This window comes from Oculina patagonica, chromosome 4 (genome assembly GCF_052425735.1).
Source record: "Oculina patagonica isolate OP01 chromosome 4, crgOcupat, whole genome shotgun sequence".
Taxonomy (NCBI): Eukaryota; Metazoa; Cnidaria; class Anthozoa; order Scleractinia; family Oculinidae; genus Oculina; species Oculina patagonica.
The window spans coordinates 53,276,156-53,302,083 of record NC_135761.1 but is presented as its reverse complement, the minus strand read 5'-3'; the positions used below and the strand labels follow the sequence as shown (position 1 = coordinate 53,302,083).

The following is a 25,928-nucleotide window of genomic DNA, read 5'->3' as shown; positions in this document are numbered from 1 at the left end:
AAATGACTAAAACTGCGTAAAAGTGAAAACATCATAACAAAATACTCCTTTTACTTATCTTTTACAATAAATGCAAATTTTATAAAATTCGAGAAAAAGACCCCACGGCATTTTCCATGCCTTGAATTTCCGTGACCATCATTGCGTGACTTGCCCGTGTCCCCCAGCAATGAAATCACGCGAGGTGATTTCATTAATATTGAAACCTCTTGCAAAACATTTAAACCAAATTATAAGCATTGCATGCAGCGATCAACTAATCAATTCTTATGAGTGAAAATGAACACCCTTCACTTCAACACGCTGTGGCAAAGGTTAGCGAAACAGACCGTGCCACCGCCGCGTGATGACAGCTTACCATATTTGGAAGTGAGCCTCTCGAACATTCTCTGCGCTCTGTGGGTTGTGGAAGCGTCTTCGCTTCGTTGTCAGTTTAGCGTGTTTAGAGGCCTGCAATCTCAGTTCGTAGCGTCACCCTCAAAAGAAAGAAAGAAAGCTTGTTATGTAAGATTACACTGTCACCCATTATCAAGTTTGCTGATTCTTTGATCCAGTGTGAGTGGTGCAAACGGACGATCAAGGTAATAATGCATGATTTCATTCACCAAGTTTTGACTTGATTTACACGTGAATCAAGGTTGTGTATGGACTTTTTAACCTCATTTTGCTTCAAAAATTTTATTGTAGGCATAAAGTTGATCTTAATCTCGTTAGATATAGTTAATTTAGTTTAACAAAAAGCGAATAACTCCACCGAAGTTGATCGCGCACTTGTGCTTAAACTTCCGCTTTCAGTTGCTACGATTTGCTAAATATTGCGAGTGTTCGGATTCAAAATAATCCCCCTTGGCTTTGTAAATCGTTGTTTTAGTACTATCGAATTTTTGTGAACGTTTTTGTAAGGTATTTTGGTCGTATTCCTGGATTTTGTATAAACGTGAGATGTCTAGAAGCATTTGCATAAATTATTGTTTCGACCACTTCCAACTTTACTTCATCGTCACGAGACGTGAGTAGTTATAAATATTAGGGGTTGACACATTATGCTCCTACATTTGAGTTGAAATATACATGTAATGTGCAGGTATCAGCTGCCTTCCTAGATCCTCGGGCAATTTCGGGGCATCTAACACGGGCATATTAGGGGATTACTTTTGTAACACATTTGCCCCAGAGATGGGGGAGGGTGGGGGTGGAGGGGGGGGGGGGTTATTGCTTCCATTAGTTCGGACCCTTTTCAACTTTTACTGAGGCGTGACCTGGCAGATTTGCTTTAACATTCGAATTAACGACTGTTGTGTTTCTTGCTGTCACCCTCAAAACGAGAGTATTTTACACCAAACCATGCCAGCTCAATTGCAGTTGTTGATATCTCACACTCATGGTGAAATTCCTAACTTCACTCTCTCTTCCCCACACCACTTTACCACAAAGAAGGGAACTTTCCCAGGGGAGGAGGGGAAGGGTGGAAACTTCTTGCCCAGAATACCTGACTGTATGGGAGTATGCACTGCCCAATGGGGTAGTGATTTTGGGGCTCCTGTTCTTGAATGGGGCAATCCATTTTATACACCATTCTTAGAAGGGGATATGATTATTTCGCATGCATGGAAGTTTTAAATTATCAGCAGCCAGAACGGGTATTTAAGGGACAGTATCACGAGAAGTCTTTGTGTGAACTGGGATAGAATTATGAGGTGTACTAAAATGACCCTTGAAGAACAAAATAAACCTATCTATTAATTTCCCAAGGTGTGAATAAACGTAATCAATGATATTTATGTAATTTTCTCCCAAGTAACACAGCAAACTTGAAAACGTTGGCAGATTTTTTGAAGTTTTAGGCCACTACTTTCCTATCGTCCATAGCCAAACCAATTTGTAACAATTTTTTTGACTAGTACGGTGCAGTTTAGCAAAGACAGGTCACTGTTAGTGGATTTCCAAATATGTGACCTCTCACGTGAAAACGTTCCTTACGGAATCCATGTGTTCGGTGAAACGCCCAGCAAGCGAACGGATGAGAAACGGCTCGATGAGCCATTCTACACGGATACCGAGAACGGCTACACGGATGTAAATTTTTGTTACACAGATGAAGTTGAACGGCTACACGGATGTAATTTTTTTTCGCATGGATAAAGTCAAACGGCTACACGGATGTAAATTTTTGTTACACGGATGAAGTTAAACGGCTACACGGATGTAATTTTTTTTTCGCATGGATGAAGTCGAACAGCTACACGGATGTAAATTTTCTTCACACGGATGAAGTCGAATGGCTGCACGGATGTAAATTTTCTTCACACGGATGATGTCGAACAGCCGCGCGGATGAAAAAATTTAAACGGCTTCATTCATAACAAAATAGCAAAACTCCTCTTTCGAACTGCTCCGAATAATATTATCGCAAAACAGTCGTAATACAATAACACTGATTACATAAAATCGAATTGTTCTTAATCTGCATTCTGAATCAAAACTTTGAATTAAACTTAAACTGTATCGAATATCTCAGTCTTTTGAGAGGAATGGGAAATTTCTTTGTTTGTTTGTTTGTTTTTTGGCCGAAAAGAAACAACAGACGTCTGAATTGCGATCACTTGCTGTATAATTTATATGCAACCTTTCGGCAAATGCGTAACGCAATGACTAGATAAACATCTCGCTCGACGCAACACTGCCACACTTCCTCTTTGTCCATAGCTGTACAAGTTTCTTCGGAACTATAAAAATTAATTGCACAATATTTATTTGCATGTTGCACTGCAAATTTCAACGGTGTGATGAGTTTCTTTCATTACACAGTAACTCGTTGAATTGAACTTAGTTTTTAGTCTTAGATAAAATTTTTATCGATGATCGAATGTTATAAAAGCGAAGATATTTCAAGAGCAGAAAAAAACCCCGTGTCCGTTTAAAACGAGGTGTTTGTAAACATCACATTTACTAAGGTGCAGTTTTTAGCTCATGCCATTTGAACGTCTGTCAACTTTCTTGTACGTGTAGCTTGAGCCGCTTCAAGGGCTGACGAAACTTTAAACGGATAGCTTTTGCTGCTCGAGCCGCTAAAAGTTTTCTTTGTATGGAACGGTTGAACAGCTAGTAAATTTCTTCACACGGAACGGCTACACGGCTCGAATGGCTAGTAAATTTCTTCACACGGAACGGCTGCACGGCTCGAACGGCTGACAATTTTTTTTACACGGAACGGCCACACGGCACAAACGGCCCTTAATTTATGTTACACGGATAGCTTACATGGCTCAAACGGCATCCCTTTCCGTGCACACGGCTACTGAACGGCAAACGCGCGGCTATCCGTGTCAAAACGGCAAGTCCTAAGGAACGTTTTCGCGTGAGAGGTCACATATTAATTTTCTAGAACAGGGTATCATTTTAAATGTAAATTCTTCCTAAAACAAGGTGCTAATTTGGAGACCTCATATATGTTTTGGAGACCAAAACATATATGAGTACCCCTCTCCCCCCCCCTCCCCCCCCCGCTCAAGGGAACTTTCCATTATAACATAATGTAAGAGTAAGAGTAAGAAACTTTATTTAACCAGAGGGTGGCCCATTCAGCAACGAGGCTGGTATCCGTAGGGGCCTGGGACATTAAAAATACAAATAATTTTATAAAATATGTTACCACTGAGAAGAAATAATATTTTTAAAACTCTTAAAAAACATTTATAGCTAAAAAACACTAAACTGTAAAAAAGAGAATTTACAAGTAAAAATGCTTAATCAACATTTAAATGTTTTTGAAAACATGGCACTTTTAACATAAGCATTGGCAATGAGTACAAATATAAAATATGTAGAGTAAGGTGAAAAAGAGATGTCACCCAATCAAACATATTGAAAAAAATTACCTGGGTGAATGGGGGACTGAGAGGTTCAGTCCGTATCTGCGAGACTCCAGGATAATGCATGAGGGTTGGCATAGATGTACTGTAGACAAAATAGTATTATGCACCAAACCATGCTCAGCTGCAGTTACCCACCACTACTGCAGCTAAAGATCCCATGTGCTTGTGGTGTATTTTTCTTGGGGATTGATGGTACATATCAAACTGTCTGAGGACAAACCTTTCAACAAGCTGACTTTTTTGTAACACATACGTTAATTTGTGTACTTTCCGTATTATAAATCAATGTTTTCAGGATGTTTTTGTTTTTGCTCAGACTTGCTGTTTATCAGCTGCGATATCTCAGCTGCAAAGCTATGCTGTCTTCACTGTACTGAGTGCTTATCAATGTGTTTTTATTTTGTTCTCTGCAGTTCACTTGACTTCCAATCCATCAGCTTCCATGTGTAACTAACTGGCCCAGTGTCCAGGGTGGATAATGCTATCTACCAGATAAATCACTATCCAGTGGATAAATATTGAAAAGAACCAACTACTCTATCCACTGGATAGTGATTTGTCAGGTGGATAGCATCATTCATCCTTTTTAAACAACTCAGGAGCCTGGTGACTGCTGTTGACATCTTACATGTACCTGACTCAGCACCTGTAAAGGTGAGGCACACATCTCAATGCTTGACCAAATAAATCTGTACCAGTTGGCTCTTTTTTACTCAAGTTGTGTAATGTAAATAAAATAAATTAATTATTAAATAAAATGGAAATTTTGCAGTGGCATTTTCACAGAGTGGCTCTTCATCCACTGTATTCTGATCGAATTGGAATTTAGATTATAAGTGTTGGTTTTTCTGAAAGGAGGAAAACTGAAAAGACGCTGGAGAAAAACCATCAAAGCATTAGGACAACAACCAAAAGCAATCTCAACCTGCATATAAGTGGGTCTAGGAATCGAACCCAGGCCACATTTGTGTGAGGTGAGGGCTCTCACCACTGCATTAAAATAATTTTTAAATAATGAAATTTCATTAACATTAACAAATGTTTAGAACTTAGTAGACTGGATGCCTTTTAGCAGGAATTAATATTAAGCTGGACATACTTATGCATGACCTTATTTTGTCTTCTTTAATTTCTACTTTAGGAATCACTCAAGAACCAAGCTTTTACTGAACACAAAGACATGTAGTGGTGAGTAATGCTACATGTACCTCTGCTTTCAATTGCTCTTTTAAATAGATTCAGGTACATGACTGAACATGTGAAGGAGGCATGGTGACCTAACGGTTATGTACGTGCTGGACTCTAGATGGATCAGTTTGGGCTTACCAGAGGCTGGGGACTGTGTCTCTCCAACCATTTTTATTTTATTTTATTTTATTTAACAATTCTTTATACACGGTAAAAACATCAGGCATTACTAGTAAGTATTATTATTACTAAAGTAAATGGTTTGAACCCAGGAGTATCAGTAGTTCGTATAGTGTGATCGTCCGGGTGAGAGTAGTTCTGAGAAGAACTGTTGTTGGTGACTGACGTTTCGACAACCTGAGCGGAAGTCATCTTCAGAGTCAAGTGAAAAGTTGTTGTCAGTCGATGATGTTATAAGTCTGGTCCGTTGAAGCTGATTGGTCAGTTAAGCCGTGATGTTATTGGCTGTAAGACTCGTGTAAAGTTTGTCATCAGTAATTGGTCAGTTTCGATCCGTCTATTGCTAGTACACTACCAGGTGTATAAATGGGTACTAGAAAAATTAATGTTATTTAATGCCAGAGGTTATCTTTGCATTCCATCTGGGGAGGGGAGGGGTTGAGATGAGTAGAAATACACCTAGTTAATGCTTTATGTCACAGAAACCAGAGTTACATGTATTTATAAGCACCATATACATATGGGCCACTAGCGTTGAATGCAGACTTGTATTTAGACACTTGTATTTAGACCCCTTGTATTTAGGGGAGGAAGGGGTCTTAAAGGCCAAAAACTTTATGGAAATGTGTGAAGGTTAATTGGAATTTCCAGAGGGGTAGGTCCTTAGAAAAAATTCCCTTCTGTGGGGGAGGTATGGACAATTTATGGAACTACAAATTAGAAGTAAACAATAAAGATGGTAAATTTTAAGCTCGGTAATAAATAATGAAGATGAAGTATTCAACATGACACGAGCATGGGACACGGGGACTCAGATTTTTTCGTTGTCCCATGCTCGTGTCATGTTGAATACTTCATCTTCATTACAAATTAGGAGTTTTATGCCAAGTTGTCACATTGAACATACCTTATATTGTTTGAAATGATGACTAACAGTTACAGTTAGGTAGCTGTTTATTCTGGTTTAACTGTACATGTGGAATCCTGATTTCTCTAACCCTAACAATACTTACATTCAATCCTGGACATCAGTGAAGGTCAATGGATGGGACATGCACAACACAACTTCCTTTAAGGGGAATTTACTTCCAGGGGCTTCTTAATCCTTTCTAAGTTTTTGTTGAAATTATTTTGTGCTACTACACAGTTGATTTGTAATAAATTTATTTTAATGGTTGCTTTCTAGGAGCATTCTCAAAATCAGTTGATAAAAATGGCAAAAGCTACAATGGACACTTCTGGTAGCAGTTCAAAAGATGTTCCACCTGAACTTAGAATTCATCTTCCATCCATAAGAGATATTCGAGCACCACTAAAGGATCCAGATGCCACAAATCTGCCTGTTGAATTCCTGTTAGTGACGGTCAAAAACTGTGAGTTCATAGCTTGTTATGTGCAGTTGAAAGATCCATTTAGATGTTGGTTTGATGGTGTTGGTTATGTTTACTTTGGAGACATGTGTGCAGGTCAAGAGAAGAAAGTGAAAGTTGCTTTGATAAGATGCTACAAAGGTTCCACTGGTCCTGGCAGTTCTCTGATTACTGTCAAAAATGCCGTCACTAAACTAAGGCCCAAGGGTGTCATTTCTGTAGGAACCTGCAGTGGTCTGAATCCCAAGAAAACCAAGTTAGGAGATGTTGTTGTCTCTGCAAAATTAACAACGTATGCATCCAAAATAGTTACCAGTGCTGAAGAGCAATCAACTGGCATGAGAAGTTATGTTAGCCGACATTTTCTTGACCTCATCAAACATGCAAGCGATGGCTGGGAGGCACCTTTGAAAAACCCAGCAGCACGAGAAGTCAAAGTACATTGTGATGGTGAGTTTTTGAGTGGCCCTGAGCAGGTCACTGTTGGATGGCGGCGTGAGGAGCTGGCTAAGTCTTATCCACTTGCAACTGCAATAGAAATGGAAGGTGAAGGTAGGTTGAATTCCCATTATTAGTTGGTCTCCTAAATTACGGTAATGTAATATTACTCTAATAAGATATGGATTAATTGTTTTTGTTAAAAGCTTTTTCAGTGGGATTAATGATAACTATATTTAAGTCTGCCAATTTTTTTTTGGGGGGGAGATACACTGTTATCTTGTATTTTACCCTGCATAGGGGCCATTCCATGTTACGGACATTACATTCACAGAGCAATTTTCAACTTTTAATCTTTTTAAAAAACTTATCCTGCATAGTTTTTATTGAGGTTCTGTATTATAAACAACCCTCTTATGTTAATCTTATTACCTGTAGAAAAATGTATTGATTTTATTTGAAATTGCTGAGAATGTTTCTGTTTTTATCTCTGTTACGGACATTACACAAAAATAAACCCAAGATTTTACAGGCTCACTTGACACTTCTATTCCTGTGAATTTACATCAAAAACATTAATACTATGACAATGAGAGGAATTGAGGTAGACAACAGCTTTTTAAAATCTAGTTGTTTCTATTATATTGTTAGTAGGTTTTGAGCTGGGTGTTAAAATCTGTGTTACGGACATTACATAATTTTTGTTACGGACATTACACTGTGAAACACTTTTCACATGGAAAGGTTTGAGTTAACATTTTGGTTTATTTTTGGACTTGTAGTGATTGACAATATTTAATTGTTCAGAAAAGTTCAAATTCTGAATAATTTTGTAGCTTTTCTGTACAGTACATGGTTGTGAACTTTAGAATCCTTTAGGTCTGTGGATAACCCCATTTTGAGCATGCTCAATAGAATTCAGTGTTACTGAGCATGCTCTGACTAGAGCCTCTGCTGTCTCTTGTTTGTCCCTTCTTGATACTGTGCACATTTGCAGTTTTGTCATATAATTATGGCAAAGTCTACTGTTGAAAGGGTGCATAATTATAGAAAGAGACTCAAAGATGATCCTGTGAAGTATGAGGCATACAAGTTGAAGGATAAAAAGAGAAAACAACAGGCAAGAAAGAAAGCAAAAAGGATTCCTGTTTGTACATCAGATGCTGCCAGAAAAAGAAAACTAAACAGGGAAAGAGTAAGAAGGTTCAGGTGTCGAAAGAAGGCAGAAGAAAGAAGAAAAAATAATGCAAAACCCACAGCAAAGAAAGAAGAACCTGGTTACAAGACCCCTCAGGCACTTGGAAAAGCTGTTGGTAGATTGAAGCCAGTATTACCACACAGTCCACGAAAGAGAAAAGCAGTGGTCATGAAATTAGCTAAGTCAGAGGGTATTGTGGCTAAAAAGATGCGCATTGAAAAAAGTCCAAACTGCATTCCTGCTGACACAGTACAAATGGTTGAAGAATTTTTTCTCCTTGATTCAATCTCACGGCAAGCACCTGGAAAGCGGGACTTTGTAACAGTAAGAAAAGATGGCGGGAAGGAACAAGTTCAGAAAAGGCACCTTTTGTGGTCTCTACAAGAAACATATGCTCTTTTTAAGAAAGAGCATTCTTCTGTAAAGATTGGTTTCAGCAAATTTTGTTCTTTGCGGCCTAAAAATGTTCTGTTATTGGGGCAATACCCACATCAAGCTTGCCTGTGTGTGTATCATGAGAACATTCGGTTGTTGTGTGATTGTTTGTCCAAGAGCATCCCTGATTTTCCTAATTATTCCGGGGGATTTGTTGATTGTTTTGTATGTAGCCCAGAATCTGAGAGTTGCATGTTTGGGCAGTGTGATGAGTGCCCTAGCCCTGTGTGGATTGAGTCTATCTCTAAGGAAGATTTAAGCTTGATGGTTACTTGGTTTCAGTGGCAGAGGGTTGTGCAGAAAATGAAGGGAAAAGAGAGCAACTCAACAGTCAAGAAGATGGAAAAGATTTGCAAAGAAGGAACTTTAGAAGATGCCTTATGTACATGTATGCTTAAAGAGCAACTGCCATTCTTCTTGAAGCATGTTTACATCAAAAGAGAGCAAGCAAAGTACTTTGAGAGCAAAATTGAAAACCTTCAGGAAGATGAAGCAGTTGTGCAAGTTGACTTCTCTGAAAATTACACTTGCAAACACCACAGGGATGAAATCCAGACAGCACACTGGAGCCAGGAACAAGTAACCATATTCCCTGTTGCCATTTGGACCATCAGTGATGAACAGAACCAAAAGACATGTAGTTCTCGCGTGTTTGTCACAGATGACAGAAGTCATGACAAGAAGGCTGTTGCTGTTTTCATGGACAGGGTATTTAGAAGCCTTGTTTCAGATAAAAGTTCTAAAGTAAAACGGGTTCACATGTTCTCAGATGGGCCTAGCTCTCAGTTTAAAAACAAATATATGGTGAACTTTTACCACCAGCTGAGGAAGAATGTGAAATTTACGTGGAACTTTTTTGCAACGTCCCATGGGAAAGGCGTTGTTGATGGTATTGGTGGCACAGTGAAGAGAGTTGTTTGGAGAGCAGTGTCCTCAAGAAGGGTCCCAGCTGTTGCTGATGCTCAGTCATTTGCTCAGGTTGCATCAAAGTTATGTAAAGCTGTAAAAGTCAGTTTCATCAGCTCAGAAGAACTTAACAGATCTGCTGATTTGCTTGACCTTAGCACTTGCTTTAACGAAGCTGCTGCTATCCCAGGTATTTTGAAGTATCACTGTATTGAGCCACAAGAGAATGGGCTGGTACGCTTTCGCATGTATTCATCTCAGGCAGAGTGTGTTGAGCTTGGAGATTCACACAGTGATGATGATTATACCACAAGCAGTGAGTTTGAAAGTGCTGACGAGGATGAGAGCTTCCACAGTGATTTAGATGATGATGATGACGACCGTGATGACAACAGCAAGCAGGAGGCTGCAACTGGGCTTAGTGAACATGATGACAGTGATGACGACGACCGTGATGAAGTGAACAACAACAATGCAAGAAGTGATCAAGACATCAATGCATCAAGTGCAGCAGTCACAATAGAGCATGGCCTACCAAAGGATTGTCAACTTCTCTTTGATGTTTCAAAGCCCTTCCAGCTCCCTTTTCACTTACAGTACAAAGCAGATGCTATTGCAAATGGAATTCTCCCTTTTGATGGCCCAAGTATTATCAGTGGTTCTGACATTGAAGCCTTGTTAGGTGGAAGCTCAGTTGAAAAGGAAAACTGGCTTTCTAACTTTGTCATTGATCAGTATCTTGATCTTTTAAAAACTGAACACTCTGAAAACAATTTCAGAATCAAGACCATTTGGTGGGAGAGGTTTGAACGGGCAGTTGGCATCCTGCCAGCAAAAGAAATTTGGAAGGAAGAAGGTCCCTTGTGTTCTTTTGATCTTGTCTTTGTTCCCTGTAATACCTTGCAGAGTGAGCACTGGTTTTCCCTTGTTGTGATGCCAAAGCAAAACCAAGTACTAGCCCTTGACAGCATGGCAGGTGATTTTCTTAAACCCACTGTTAACCATGCACTTTGTAAGATGGCTTTCTTTCTGACCGACTTGGAGAGTATCGATCTGAGTGAGTGGAGGTTCTTTTCAAACAGGAAGGAAGACCTTCCACAGCAGCCAAACCTCTCGGACTGTGGAGTTTATGCCTGTCAGTTCGCAAAATGCCTATTCTCGAGGGATCGGTGCATGGTAAGCGAAGATCATGAAAGCATTTTGCAATTCAGAAAGTGCATGATCTTAGAACTGCATCAAAAAGAAATTTTCACCATGCCATTGGAGGACATTGAATGTGAAAATTATTATGCTGTGGAGTATGAAACAAAGTTTTATATAGGCAGAGCAATAAGAGTAATTGAGGATAAGGTTGAATTCAAATTTCTTCACCAAGTGGTGAAAAAATTCAAGTGGCCTCTAAGGGATGACAATGACATTGTCTACAAGAGAAGAGTTTTCTTTGGCCCCACAGTGCTGGCAGGCACTGGACCTTTTGAAATTCCCAGCCTGGGTGATATTGATACGTTGTTTAAATATCTCCGAAAACAAAATGTTTTCAAATAACTGAGTTACTTACAAAACAACTCACAGTGTATGTAGATTGCATTGATGGTGAACTTAAAACAAGTTTTTGAACTTCTTGTCTAGAACACTTTTCATTGACTCTTAAACCAGTTGACACTTGAACATTTACTTTTCGTTGTACTACATGTACAGTCCTCGGCTATGACGAGACACTCGTTTATCAGACGAGTGCAATGGCCCTTGAAAGTTGAGTTATTGATTGTATGAAGTTACACTTTCTCAATAATTGCAGTTGTATAAAAGTTGTTATTTATTGCGGGCAATTTATTGAAGAAACATTATTCACTGTTGGTATTTAACTTGTGGAAAATTTTTCTTACAAATTCACTGTAATGGATCATTATGTTGTTGTTGTTGTTATTATGTCCTGTTTAATCCGTTTGTTGCTCTTGGAACAAGCACTTTTAACTTTTGAGTGATGAATTTGAAAAAAATTGTATTGCATATAGCCTTTGCTTTGACTTAAACAATAGAACTGGTATTAAAAAGGTGTGTTGTTAACAATTTCGTTATATTGTGCACGCATCAACTTTGTTCATACAACTGTAATGTCCGTAACGTAATGTCCGTAACGAAAAGTAGGTCTAATTTTTTCTGGTGTTTTTCCAGGATTCTAATTATTTATAGCACCTATGTTTGGGTCTCTAAGAACTAAAAAAGGAACCACATTAACAAAAAGATCTGATTATTATTTTCAGAGAAAAAGGGAAAACCACCTCCTTTTGTTACGGACATTACGTAATGTCCGTAACAAAGTCAATACTTGGTCTCATTTATGAAGTTCGTTTGATGTGCGAAAAATCTTTTCTGCAAATTTTACTTTGTGATGGGTTCATTCAGTTTTGTCTTCCTGGTAGGATTTAAGGAATCAATATGCCTTAGTATAATTATTTGAAATCTAACACCAAGATAGCCATTTTCACACACTTTTCATTGGTCATAAATGAAGAGCCTCTCTTTGATGCTTGCCGCAAGGTCAACTTTCATAATATTATTTTTAGACACTTTAGGGTTTCTACTTTCCAAAAATCCATGATTAGGTTAAATGAAAACTGTTTTAAATTTCACCATTTTTAGTGTTCTAAAATGGAATGGCCCATAGTCAAAATCTTATGGAATACTGCAATTTGGGAAACCAGGTTTTTTAAAGGGTTTCCAAAGGAAATTTAGTGAAACCAGAGTTATTAATGCCATCCATTTGGGCCACTAGCCTAAACCGCAGACTTACATGTACAATGTATTTAAATGTAGAATGATGTATCAAGGAATAATTTTATTTGTTTGACTACAAATAATGATGTTGCGCTCATATATTCAATCCTGGACATACACTGTAAGTGATGGATCAATGGGTAGGGCACGCTCAGCACTCCGTCTTTATGGAAGTTTACTTCAAGGGGAGTGTTACAGCCATCAGTTGCATCCTGGATCTTTAAGACCCCACGTTCCTCACTTTAACTTCATTCCGAGTATCCTTCAGGTTATACCATAGATAGTTCCCAAAGGGTTTTCAAAAAGCCTACACGGCTGTATGACTAATCAACACATCATTATCGATCAACTTCATTTATTTAATTGTTTGTTTGTTTGCTACTGTTTATTCCTCAAGTTTACACCTGTACATATGTGTATTGTATTCTGTTTCTGCAGGAATTTTCACGGCTGCATTTGATGATCAGATTGAATGGCTAGTAGTGAAAGGAATCACAGATTATGCTGATGGTACTGAGTGCGTATCAGAGAATTGGAGTCATTTTGCAAGTGTGATGGCCGCTTCTGTTGTTGCAAATATTTTGAGTGATCCAGTTGTTTTCCAGCGATGGCCCCATTTCAAAGGTAATCATAGTCATCATCATCATGATCATCATCATCACTTTGTCTACCCTCAGATTGAACACACAAACCTTGTGCTCAATTTTCTGAGAGTTGGAGCCCTTTCGAGTATCATGGCAGCTGAAGTTGTTGCTACTGACATTTTTAATGAACCTTTTGTGCTTCTCAAGGAGACTAGAATCTCATTAAAACTTTAGTGTACATGTACATTTATTACACATCCTTGGAGTTTATTCCAATGAAGTGTAGAAGTACTTATTGATCAATTGATTGATTGATTGTCCAGTGACACTAAACAGTAGACAGGTTGCATATGATAAAATTCCAGTCCTTCAAAAATTAATTAAGCTCTTTCTTTTATAAACTGTTTTTAGTATCTTTTTCGAAGAAAATCAACTTAATAACCTCTTAGATTGCTGTGGTGTTTAAACAATATATTTCTTTCTTCTAACAGATGTGTCAACGGAAGAGCCAAGTACAGCCAAACGCATTAAACTTGAAGGTATTTGTTATTTCGTATTAAAGCTTTATAGGTGCAGGTTACAAATATGCACTGTACATCGATCTGACCTGATTAAGTAAAAGATACCTTCAGAGATCTGAAAACGACTCAAATCTACAATAAGTGACAAAAAGTGTTAACACATTGGTCATTCCCCCCCACCCCTTTATTGCAGTACAGTATTTTGTTACTCCCCCACCCTATTTCCCATCCCTCCTCCCATATAAGTGGTGTACATGTAGTTTGTTTCTGGTAGTCCTTTGCTACAATCATGCAACGTTGGAGGGGGAAGGGGAATTTTGTGAAAGTGAAGTGAAATTTAAAAACTCGCGATTACAATACCATAAAAAGTTCAAAAAACTTGATTGAAACTACTCAATATCTTTTGAATGCAAAGTATAGATTACAGATTTTTCATCAAACTTGCTATTCATTTGCTCAATCACAGAGTCAAAATCATTGTTAAAATTTTAGTTTTTTGCTCACCGTGATGAAGGGTGAGCAAAAAACGCTTGTGATTAAACAAATCGGACTCCCGCTACGTGGTCGTCCGATTTTGTTAATCACTCGTATGATTTCAGACCGAATTGGACTCCACTCAGTCCTATTACCATGACTAATTATGTTATTTCAGTCAAAATCATTGCCCGACTTATTTTATTCCTTAATGTGAAAGATTGATGCAAATGAGAACTGTTGTGACTTCGTGAACAAGTCCTAGTTTCCTTTGTGGCAAGTTATTTTCTTTAGGACTTTTGGTTGGAGGGTAATCATCTTCAGGTTAGGGGCTAATCAATCGAATGTTATTTGACTTGGGTGCTAACCAAACGGATACCATCTACAGTGCTCACAGTGTAATTTTTTTTTTATCTCGTCACTAGGCCACTTTCTTAAATCTTTCTTTTCAAATTGGATTTCTTTCATTGGGGCACGATAACCACTTAAGCGGAAATTATATTTCTCCACAATATAAAACACTAATTCTCAGAAATGTGGGAGTACGAGATAAATTACTGTACCCCAGTGTCCCAAAAAGGGTCGGGTTCAAGAAAACTGTGAAACAGTCACCAAGGAAACTGGTTTCAGTTGAAGACCGTCTGTGGGTCATCTAACTTCCTGCTACACACCAGCATAGGAATTCTCAAATTTCAGTATGTACATGTAATTTCCACAATTGCCCTGAGGGACCATGGTGCATACACCATTTGTGACGTCATTACTATTCACGGCAGGAAATTCTTTTGATAATCATCTGATAAAGTGAGAAAAAGTCTAGCAAAGCATGTCATAGCAAGCATAGACTGCTCAAAGCCCCCTATTTCAAAATTTTGTTTTGTGCGCATGCCTCAAGAAAATATTAAAAAAAAAATTACATCGAAGTGGTTAGGATCACAGAAAAGTTAGTTTACATGTTTAGTTGAGTTTTGAGAATTTGGCTGCAAATAACAGCCAGAAACCAGCATCAATTGCGTTCAGTTGGCGTTTATAGGAAAATTCTGGAGTCAAAGGGTGTACCTTTCATTTGTGACTGAACGAACATAGCGCACATTCTTCATTATTCATCTTAAATGAAGAAACAACTGTAGAGGAATACAAACAGGAAATACACTGTACAAGCGTGCGAACAAGAAGATGAAGCTGAACTGCAAAGTCCTTATTGCAGTGAGAGTTTAGCAGGCGAAGCGCAATGTAATCATGATATATGGAGAGAAAAAGTATCTTTTGTAGTCACATAAAACAGCTAAAAATACGAAAAAAGTACTGTTGTACTGTAATTAAGAATACATCATTTAAATTGGCTCGTAGTGCTCTTGTGTTGTAACTAAAAAAAGTTTACTTCTCGTTTCTTATGAACAGATTCCGCAAACATTTTTTTGGAATGGTGTCAGTTACAGCTACGTGAGTTTTACAACACCATGAGTCAAGTGAAAATCACACCTTGGGATCCAGACAACACTGTGCATATTGATGACATGTACATACAGTTATCAATGCTGAGAGATGACAGAAAACCTGACAGAACAACGAAAGAAAAGCTAAACGACTACAGCGAAATATTTAAAGGCCACGGACGTCATCTTAACCCAAAAAGAATTCTCGTGTACGGAAGACCGGGAATAGGAAAATCAACTTTCACTCAAAAGCTTGCTGTGGACTGGACAAGAGGCGAGAAAGAAATCTTAAAGAAGTTTGATGTTTTACTATTAATCAAGTTGCGAAACGTTTGCGACATTGAAGACTTTTGCACCATGCTGAAAACTGCTGAACTGCTGTCTGCTGATGACCCGATGGAAGTCACTAACTTGTACGAATATGTTTGTCAGAACCAGGAGAAAGTCCTGCTCGTTTTGGATGGCTATGATGAGTACAGTGCTGGGAAGTCATCACCAGTTTATCAGATTTGGAAAGGCAGTAAACTGAGAGGTTGTTATGTTGTTGTCACAACTCGGCCAGTGAAAGAGGATGAACTGAGAGGGCCAAGTCATGTTCAGTTCGAAATCAATGGGTTCAAAAGTGAGGAGCAAGTTAAACAGTTTGCGAGCAAGTTTCTCAGTGATCAAAAAGAAGTTGAAGAGCTAGTTACGTACTTGCGGCAACGAAACCTCCGGAGCATGGTGGAGATACCACTTCTCCTGCTAATGTTGTGTCTACTCTGGAAAGAGAAAGATCGTAAGGGACTACCCACATCTCGGGCAGACCTTTACATAAGTTTTATGCAGACCCTCTTGGATCACCTGGTTGCAAAGGATTCAGATGAGGCGTATAATAGCATACAGGAATACAAAGAGGAACTCTCAAAATTAGGAGAACCGGCATTTTATGCTCTTTTGGAAGACTGCCTTCATTTCAACTTCAGCAAACTTCCAGATGGCGGAGTCTTTAAGAAATTTATCGACGTCGGTTTCTTTCAAGTCTCAAAAGTATCAAGTTTGAATCCTGAGAAAATCGTATATTTTCTCCATAAATCTGTTCAGGAGTTCCTTGCAGCCTGGTTCATCGTTAAAGAACCGATGATCAAGAATAATGAAACTGTCACCTGCCTGTCAAAAGTTGACTCGCTTAAAAAGATAGAGAAGATGGTTGAAGTTCTGAAATTCGTTTGTGAGTTGTCATCAGAAGCTGCCCGTGCTGTTTTTAGTCATCTGCGGATCATAGGAGAGAAAGAAGGTCTCACGGCGTATAACTTCACTAAGACGCCTTCTATTGATGATTTGTCAGCAGATCAACGAAAGTTTATTTCTATTAGTTCTGATTGTTTGTTTTGCTGTCCAGCCTCAGACAGACATGCTGTGTTTCCTTTGTTTCTTGCGTCTGTTGATTATGTTCTAATACTAAATGTGGAACACTTTCCTATTGTTGCCAGAGAACACTTACTGAAATCAGCCATCAGCTTTCCAAACTATGTATTTTTTGACATCGGGTACAACTACGACAAAGATCTAATAGATGACGACATTTTGTCTATAGTGTGTGATTTAAACACTGCCGTTGTTTTTTGTTCGGGGGAGATTAGGACTGTAAAAAAGTACGCCAATCTGTCATTTAGAGACTTTTTCCTAAAGAAAGAAGGGCAGCAAATGATCTTCTATCCTACTTCCATTAGTAAAGAAATCAGTGGCACTCTGCCTACTGAACTGCTTACTGAGCTCACATCAGCACCAGTGTCTCCTCCTCAGAAGCCAATTGATGACCTGTCAAAGAATCAAGACAACAGCAGAGCTTTGGATTTGACTGAGAACGTGCCGGAGCAGACTCCGCAGCATTGTCTGTCATTTGTCAGAGAGATTGAAATTATAAACCCAACAAGTGAGGATCTCATGGTTGTGAATAACGTGTTGCCTTTTGTGACAAAACCTCGAAAAGTAAATATCAAGGGTTCCTGTAGCGGTACCTACGACGCTAAGTTGATAGAGAGAATGGTTTCTTGTATACACTTCACTGACAATCTCCACAGCTTAACACTTGAAAGGATCAATTTGTCAGCAAAGTGTGCAACTGACATTGCTAGGACACTTCACCAGGCTCCTAACTTACAGAAGCCCAAATTGTTATGTAAACCGTTGTACAGTAGTGTGAGTGATTTGGCTGAGAACCTTCATCATGTGCCACAGTTGACTGAATTAAAGTTGCAACAAGTCAATATGGGAGAGAAAGAGTGTGAGATACTAGCTGCTACACTAAAAGATGTAAAGAAGTTACAAGTACTGGATTTATCACACAACCCACTGGGTCACGGGATCATTGAACTGGCTAAACACCTGAACAGTGTGCCTGCCCTGAATGAGCTGACGCTGGATGATACACAGATGGGTGAAGAGAAAGTCTCTGCTCTAGCCCATTCTTTACAAAGTATTCCACAGTTAAGTAGCCTTGATTTATCATCCAACCCACTGGGTCACGGGATCATTGAACTGGCTAAACACCTGAATAGTGTGCCTGCCCTGGATAAGCTGAGGCTGGAAAATACACAGATGGGTGAAGAGGAAGTCTCTGCTCTAGCCCATTGTTTACAAAGTATTCCACAGTTAATATACCTTGATTTATCATCCAACCCACTGGGTCACTGGATCATTGAACTGGCTAAACACCTGCACTGTGTTTGTCATTTGACCTTGCTGTCGTTGGGTGATACACAGATGGGTGAAGATGAAGTATCAACACTGGCCCGTGCACTGAAGTATGTACCAGAACTGGGGTGGCTTGACCTAGGGTCCAATCCACTTGGCCGAGGAGTCAGTGGTCTGATCCAGCATCTCAGCAGTATTCCTAAGCTGAAGCACCTGCTCCTCTTCGATGTTAAGATGACAAAGAAAGAAGCCGAGGAGTTATGTACAGCAGTACGTGGAACCAACATTAACTTGTTCACTGATTACCATGTAAGTGTTTTATTTTTGTTGACATTTGTATCTGCTTTTGTCTTATACCTACTAATACTTGGCAGTATCGATAAGCTGCTTAAAAACTGTTTCTACGAGTGGTCTGAATGAAAGGAAATATACTGTGTCAGGAACATTCATAGTTGTGTGCAAGCTTGTCTTCTTTCACGAAACAAATATTTGTGAGTGATTATCAAAAACGTTTAAACGAAAATTCTAAACAATTTAGTTATTCGTACTTTGGATTTTTTAGTGATCTACTGTAACATCCGCCGATGATGGTACAGTGTTGGGCAAAGAAAATCAAGGACAAAATGTCGCTATGACTAAACAGCGGTGATTTGCAAAAAAAACTTCTCAAGTCGCTTAAACCATTTGTAACGATTGTTTTAGGTTGCTGCGCAGTGCAATAGGGAGAGCTCTGTGATCTATTAATAAAGTATCTTTATTTCTTTTAGAGCTGTGAAACTCTTCTTCTTCTCTTCTTCGTTCGTAACTTTTAAAATAATACAGAGGAGACAAAAATGTTTTCTTTCATTAGAAAGAAAACACTTACGTTATTTTTTTGTGGTTCAATTGCAATTGGAAATTATACATTAATTTTATTTCGGCTGACCTGGATCGAGCTGAAAAGCTACAAGCTGTGACATTTATATAACACAAGAGTAATGTTTTGCACGTAAAAACAGATTCCCGGGATAAACAAATCTTATGGGAAGCTTATTTTGTAGCGCCTGTTAGGTGTCTTTTTCCTGCGCTGATTGGAAAAATCTTCTGAAAGTGAGGGTAGTTCTTGAATTAGACATTTGATGTTTCAGTTTGCTTTTACATTTCTTCGTTGTTATAAACATACCAAAAATAAGAAGAAATTTTGAGGTGCTCCGTACTCTATTCATTGCGTGCTGGAGTTTTGATCTCTTCTGTGATTAATACAAGTAAATTAAGAAAACCAATAAAATGCCACGAACCCAACAAAATGCATTTACATCAGTCTTATTACATAAAAATAATTTCTTTTGAAAAGGGAAACCCATTTATACGTATAATAAGGTGTTATTAAGTGTTTGAAAGTAGTTTTAAATAATTCACGAAAAGACGAAAGTAAAATGATGAACGTCAATGAAAAACCACTGTACCATGTTTGCACTAAAATGGCTTCCAGTGTCTCTAATTTTGTTAACAACTTGATAGCCTGGCTATGTGGAAAGCGCGGCGCCCGTGTCACGGAGATCCCAAATTTGGTGATGCATTTTAACAGAAAAATATTAAACTTCTCTTTTTAACCAGAAAGCGTTTTTTTTTCGGTGATTTCTTGACATTCTCTGTCTTTGTTATTCTTTGAACGCACGATTTTGGAGTTAAAATATTAAAAAGTATCTTTGTATAACTGCTATTAATTTCGCCATCTTGGATTCTAGATGTTTTGAAGCAGCGTTTTTTTTATCTTTTGTTTTTTTAGTTTTCAGACCCCGGGACCCCACGTTTTCCACAGACCCCGGGACCCCGGTCCCGCGTTTTCCACTAATCCTGATACACTCCTGCACATATCAGTTCGCTTTCCGAGAAGTACAACGCGGCCCAGAAAAAAAAAATTTAGCCATTTTCCACAAATTGAAAAAATAAGCTATGTCGTGATCATGGTTAAGTGAAAGTGTTCAAAAATGGGTCCTCTTCAGGGAAATCCGTCTTGCCCGCCATGACCACGGCGATCGCGGCTTTCTCCCAGCCTTCTTAATTGTTGCCTTCCAACGTTGACATATAGCTGTACAGAGCCACTATTTTTATTTTGTTTTTCTTTGGGAGGAAGGGGGGAGAGGTTTTTAAAATTTAAATTTAATGCGCATTAAGTTTCACCGTGACAAATTTTAACGAGTACTAAATTTAGCGATGTTCACCCATCTCACTAAAATTATTAGCCGCTAACAATAGTAAGTTTTCAGCTATGCGGAAAAAACTGAAAAAAACAAAACAAAAAACAAAACAAAATAAGATTGAAGAAACATTTGATTTCAATTCTGACAAGACTGGTTTCCATATTTTTTCTGACGATCACTAAAAAAGCTTGATTCTGTCTTTCTGAGGAAGGTCTTAGAGCTCTCTACAAAATTACATCCAATTCTATGCAGCTATACTTTTCCAGGGGTATTATTGCTTAGAAATAAAAGTACATTCAAAAGAGACTTTAAATTTTGGTGATAATAGTCATAATAGTATACACAAATATATAGTATACATAAAATAGGTTGATCACTTCTCTTATTTGGATCCAACCACACTATCGTGCTTATAGATAACAGGTAGACATTGAAAGTCTTTTGAGATCCGTAACAAAAAAAATATCTTGGCGTATGCTGTTTTCAGTTACTAAAATAAATAATGCTTTTTTCATACAGTAAACTGTCAGATTGTGATGGGTTTAATTTTACTTTCCGCTTTTCTTCTCTCTGATAGGCCAGGGCTGATCAGAGGGGTGTCTATCGACTGCGCACAGAGGCTGAATTAAAACATGGCGGGCCGGGCTCTGGGGACGAGCCGAATACTTTATTTGCTGATGAGTGAGAGTTCAAATCCCAAGCAGAGTCAGATTCTTTGTCACAAAACCCGCGGAAAACTGACCCGGATGTGTTATGATGTGTTGGATCGGTAACCAAGCGACCTGATTACTGCTGATTACTGCTGAACAAAAATATTTAGAATATATTTACTGTACAGGTAGAAATTAGTCTATTGCCCAGATTCATTTTGGAACTTTAGTTATGCGTTCTTCAAGGTAGTCAACTGACCACATTTTTGTAAAACTGTAATTTATTTATTTGTCTTTCAATTCAAAGGAGGAGGCTTGAAACCGCTGAAAGGAATCGAAACAAACAATTCATATTCAACGATTAACGAAACTTGCTCACGCTAAGCAAATGTTAAGCCAAGGGAAGAATAATTGTTTCTAAAACTCTTTATAATGCTGCTGTGGTTGCAAAAATATGTTAACTGCACCTTTCAATAACACCTGAATTTTGCCTAATCATTGGCTGCGTTTTTCGTTGCCGTCAATCATCTAAGCGGACCACTCGGGGAAAAGAAGTTTTCTTCAACGGGTTAAAAAAGTTACGTCTGTGGCTTGTGATTGGTGGTTATTCTCTTGTTTCTCTTTCATTGTTTGCTAATTGTTATCATTGTAATTATGATTGGCGGTAGCGTAAAATGCAAATCCCAAGGTAGTGTATTATTGAAAGGTTCAGTAGAACGGATCGCAGGAAATTAAACGTCAAGAGTGGTTGTCATTTGAATGCCGCAAAATCAAAGCAATTGCATAACTAATAGCAAGAAAACAACACAGTGAACCATTAAGAAATCAAAGCAAAAAATACACGAAACCGACCGATTGGTTAAGTAGATGGTGCGAGTTTTTTTTAACCGATTACCGAGCGTAGTAAAGCGGAACCAAAGCTATTTCAAATTACCGTTGGCACTCAAATAAAATCGGGCTGTTGTTTAAAACGGTTTTAATGACTGTCGTAAAACCAAATTCAAAGTAATTACATCTGACCAATCACAACGCACCCAAATACCGTAATGAACCAATCAGAAGTCACAGTAAAACCTTACAACCGGTGAAAAGCGCAGCAAAACTCACCAACACAATTCACTGATGATTTTGGTTTTGCATCTGATTGGCTGAGAAAATAACATGTTTGTCCTTATTGGTCAGTCCAGGTTACACGAGTATTTCGAACCAATCACAGAGCTCAGGAGCGACCACGTGATTACTTTGGACAGTGAATGAATAACCGCTCTAAGTTGTCAGATGTCTTTTGTTTATCAAAAACACGAGAAGTTCATTATTAATACTGACTGAATAGTAAAGTAATGTAAAGGATTTTCTCATTAATGTGATCTAACTGGAACTTCACAAATATCATTTAAATGTTAAGGATTGATGCTCGTGTGTTTGAAATGTAAGTAATATTTTAGTATGGTGTGCAAAATTCTTGTGTTAATTTACTACAGTGAGATGTATCGTGTTCAAATCTATCGTTACCCGTTAATCCACAGCACTGATGAATTTGTATCTTCCCCTTACATTTTTATAACAAATTCAATTAGGCAGGTTATGAGAATGAACAAGCTGATCATCTCAGGAAAGATCTGTTGACTAAAAACCGAATTCTCCCAAGGAGAATGGTAGATAATGTAAGAAAACAGTAAGGAGAATTAACAATCTCATCATGGACTAAAATGGTTCAAGTTTTACTTCAGTCTGTAGGCGTGACCTGCACCGCACAGCAGCGGCTGGTTTGGTTTTAGTATTTAGCATCTTTATTGACGGGTTAGTAGCATGTTCTCAGTCAGTGGAGATTATTTTCGGCCAATTATTGTTAATAGTGTTGACCACTCTTTCCACTAAAACAAAATGTGGTACTAACAAAAATTCGGTTCTATCGTGAGAAGAATTTCAATCTGTTGCTTGCACACAGACATTGAAGTTACATTTAACTGCAGAATTATTCAGCTAAGAGTTGTGTACTGAGAACATGACCGCAGGTAGTTTGTAGTGGTGAATACGTAGAATATATATCAAACGAAGGGCTGAAAGGCACAAGACACTTTTTATTAGTGTATGTATTGTATCTTGTATATATCTAGATAAATAAAGGCGAATAAGTGTACAGTGACAACTTGTGTTGCAGTTATTGTTATCTATCACTTAACACCTGGGTCGAGTTGTTTAAAAGATGGATAGTGCTATTTACGGGATAAATCACTATCCAGTGGATAGCGTGGAATGTTTTGTTATTAACCCTTATCCACTGGACAGCGATTTATCCAGTGGATAGCGTTATCCACCCTTTGAATACCTGGGCTCTGGATGTTGCCATAACTTTGTAGTAGCGAATCACTACAAATCTTTGAACACAACTGTTTCTTAGGGATCATGGGGGGTATGGGGACTGGGTAAAGGAGCTGACTACTCCCGTTAGTAAACCAACCCCCCCCCCCCATTGTTTATCAGAATGTGTCCCGTACCCAAGCACCCCCCCCCCCCCCGCCCACAGTCCCGCTTGTATTTGAATTGGAAATGATTATTTTGAAAATCAAGACATGCACAGGCAGCGTGGCCGAGTGGTTTAGGGCGCTGGTGTTGTAATCCGGAGGTCCCGTGTTCAATCCCTCCACTAGCTGGATTCGTTCTCGGTCGTCCCGAGTTCAGATCCTCGTTCACATTTTGTATATAGCCAACTGGTCTGCCTCCTGCTAGTAGCGATTTTTAACTATGTTATGTTCATATAAAATATTTGTTTCCTCTGTTTCAGTGGCATGCCTGTAAACTAGCTATCTTGAAGAGATATAAAGCAAAGTGCATGGCCACTATAAACAACATTTACATATTTTTTGAAGCATTGAAGCTTCTTGTCTGCTTGGCTCACACACGCTTATGCATACCAGTTTGATTTTTATTTCCCTTTGTTTCAAATTGTGATATGAATATGAGACGATAAAAACTAAACCTCAATCTGGTGTGAAAAAAAAATAAACCAAATATAAGGGTTTTGGCTTATAGAACATGCCTAACAAAAAGGGCGATTAGGAAAGTAAACACGAGAAACAGTTGAAACAGTTACGGGACGAGGCTGGTTAAGGGTTAGCGTAACTGAAATTTTCCAAAGGATTTGGTCACACTGGTATTGTGTGACTATGTTAGACTGTTTTGAGGCTGCCAGGAGACCTTCTACTGCACATTCTCCTTTTCCTCAACCCGCGTGTGTTCGCTTCTCACTTCTTCCCAGGAGCATAGGCCATAAACAGTCTCCCTCCACGGCTTCCTGTTCTGTGCATCTAAGGACTCGATCTTTAATTTGCGTCGAGAGAACGCCCCTAGCTGTTCCCGGGACGACCCCTCGTACGCTTTCCTTGCGGATTCAAGGTAAAAACTTAACTGGTAATGTAAATGCTACAAGAGGACTTTTGCAAGGTGTGTCGGAGCACACATATAGCGGAAAGGGCCAATGTGAGGGCCAAGTGTCTTGCTCAATAACAGATCAGTGCACGATGGCCATACCTCTGGTAGGTTACTTAAAAAGCGTTGACTGCACGTAGGTTATAGGAAGATAATCCAAGAACAAATTTTTAAGTGTCTTTATAGCATTTAATCAATTCCATTAAGTTTACAATCACCGGTCGGTAATACTACAGTATTAATTGAGTGAGTAACTTTAGAATCAAAGGCGAGCAGGATTACTACTCACTGCTCGCCTTCAATAAGTAAACTGCATATTAAAATATGCAGTTTACTTATTGAAGTCGTTACAAATCGCTTAAGTTATAATGCAGCTTAACTAAATCAATTTTTTCGTTGATGGACGAGGGCTTACATAACACTACACTTGGTAGTGCAGCAGCAACTCCCGCCAAAGCTGGTATCACTTGCAGCGCTCTATCAAAGAATCCTGGCTTTTTAACCTCATGCTGTCTATTCTGGTTTTGCTGCAGCTGTTGTTTCAAACTTTCCACCATTTGCTGCATTCCTTCATTTGATTTCTGCATTTGCACAAGTCGTTCGTTTAATGCCTGATTTTCTTGCATAAAGGCTCGTCTGTCCTCTTCAGCCTGCTTCATGCTCGCCTTCATCATGTTATCCATTTGATCTCGTTGAGCCTTTGCTTCCGCTTGCATCTGTTCACGGAGTATCTTTGTTTCCTCTGCCTGTTTTGCTTGTAACATTTCCATCTGTTTTTAGAGACAATAATAACTGAGAAAAATGTTTGTTGTAGCGATTGGGAACTGATGAAACCATCATCTTACGAGGCTTGGAAACAAAAGCTGTTGAGAAAAGTCGTCTTCTCTCTGGTGCTAGGACGAGCGTACAAAGAAAGGATAAAGTTAAAAAGAAGAAAATGCATTTTCACACCCAATAAATTGAACAAACCAAGTCTACAACAACTCCTGACATTCTTTCTAACTTTAACTCTGGTAAGAAAGAAGGTATAAGGTCAAAATCAGACTCGTACCCAGTCGCTTCTCTTGCTTTTTGAGCGGCGCGCAAGGCATCAAGGGAAGGACGAACTTATTTTTGTCCTTCCCATCAACCTCTTCGAACGTAGCGAAAACGAAAAAACGAGTAACGACTTGGTACGAGTCTGGGTCAAAATCAAAACTCTTCTAACACTCATTCACACATTCTCTATTACTTTAGTTAGGAGAATTTTGTTTCAGTCAAGCATGACTGTTTTCCAGATATTTTTTAATCTCTTAACCTTGGTATTAGTATATTTCATTAAAAGGTAAGGAGAATCTATGAATAAATCACTAGCAGAAATTACAGAGAATTACGTCACTACTGTCTTACTTACATTTGCCGCTCGTGATTTTTTCTTGCTGTAAGCGAGCGTATTCCTGATGAAACCAACTTTTTGTCACAAGCTTCCTGAAACAGGCTCAGCACTTTGCTGAATTAGGGCAGCCAGGCCTGCAAATTAGTATTTTACTTTTAGAGCGGTTTTCACTTGAGTGTCGAAAGTTAATTGCGTTTGCTTTGGTTTTGCATTACTACGCTTAGTGATTGGC

The 25,928-nt window shown here is 38.7% G+C and overlaps 2 protein-coding genes across 2 annotated transcripts in view; both read left to right on the top strand.

Annotated features, from left to right (window-relative positions):
* Positions 1-21,195, top strand: part of LOC144650580 (NLR family CARD domain-containing protein 4-like) — a 220,886-nt gene extending 199,691 nt beyond the window's left edge. Inside the window, exon 8 of the mRNA XM_078510285.1 lies at positions 20,820-21,195. Coding sequence (XP_078366411.1) covers positions 20,820-20,927 — 108 coding nt within the window. The 3' untranslated portion in view covers positions 20,928-21,195. The remainder of the gene's footprint in view (positions 1-20,819) is intronic.
* LOC144650589 (uncharacterized) overlaps positions 416-25,928 on the top strand; it is a 124,289-nt gene continuing 98,776 nt past the window's right edge. Inside the window, exons 1-5 of the mRNA XM_078510299.1 lie at positions 416-581; positions 4,289-4,529; positions 5,017-5,063; positions 6,430-7,165; positions 12,807-12,992. Coding sequence (XP_078366425.1) covers positions 6,457-7,165; positions 12,807-12,992 — 895 coding nt within the window. The 5' untranslated portion in view covers positions 416-581; positions 4,289-4,529; positions 5,017-5,063; positions 6,430-6,456. The remainder of the gene's footprint in view (positions 582-4,288; positions 4,530-5,016; positions 5,064-6,429; positions 7,166-12,806; positions 12,993-25,928) is intronic.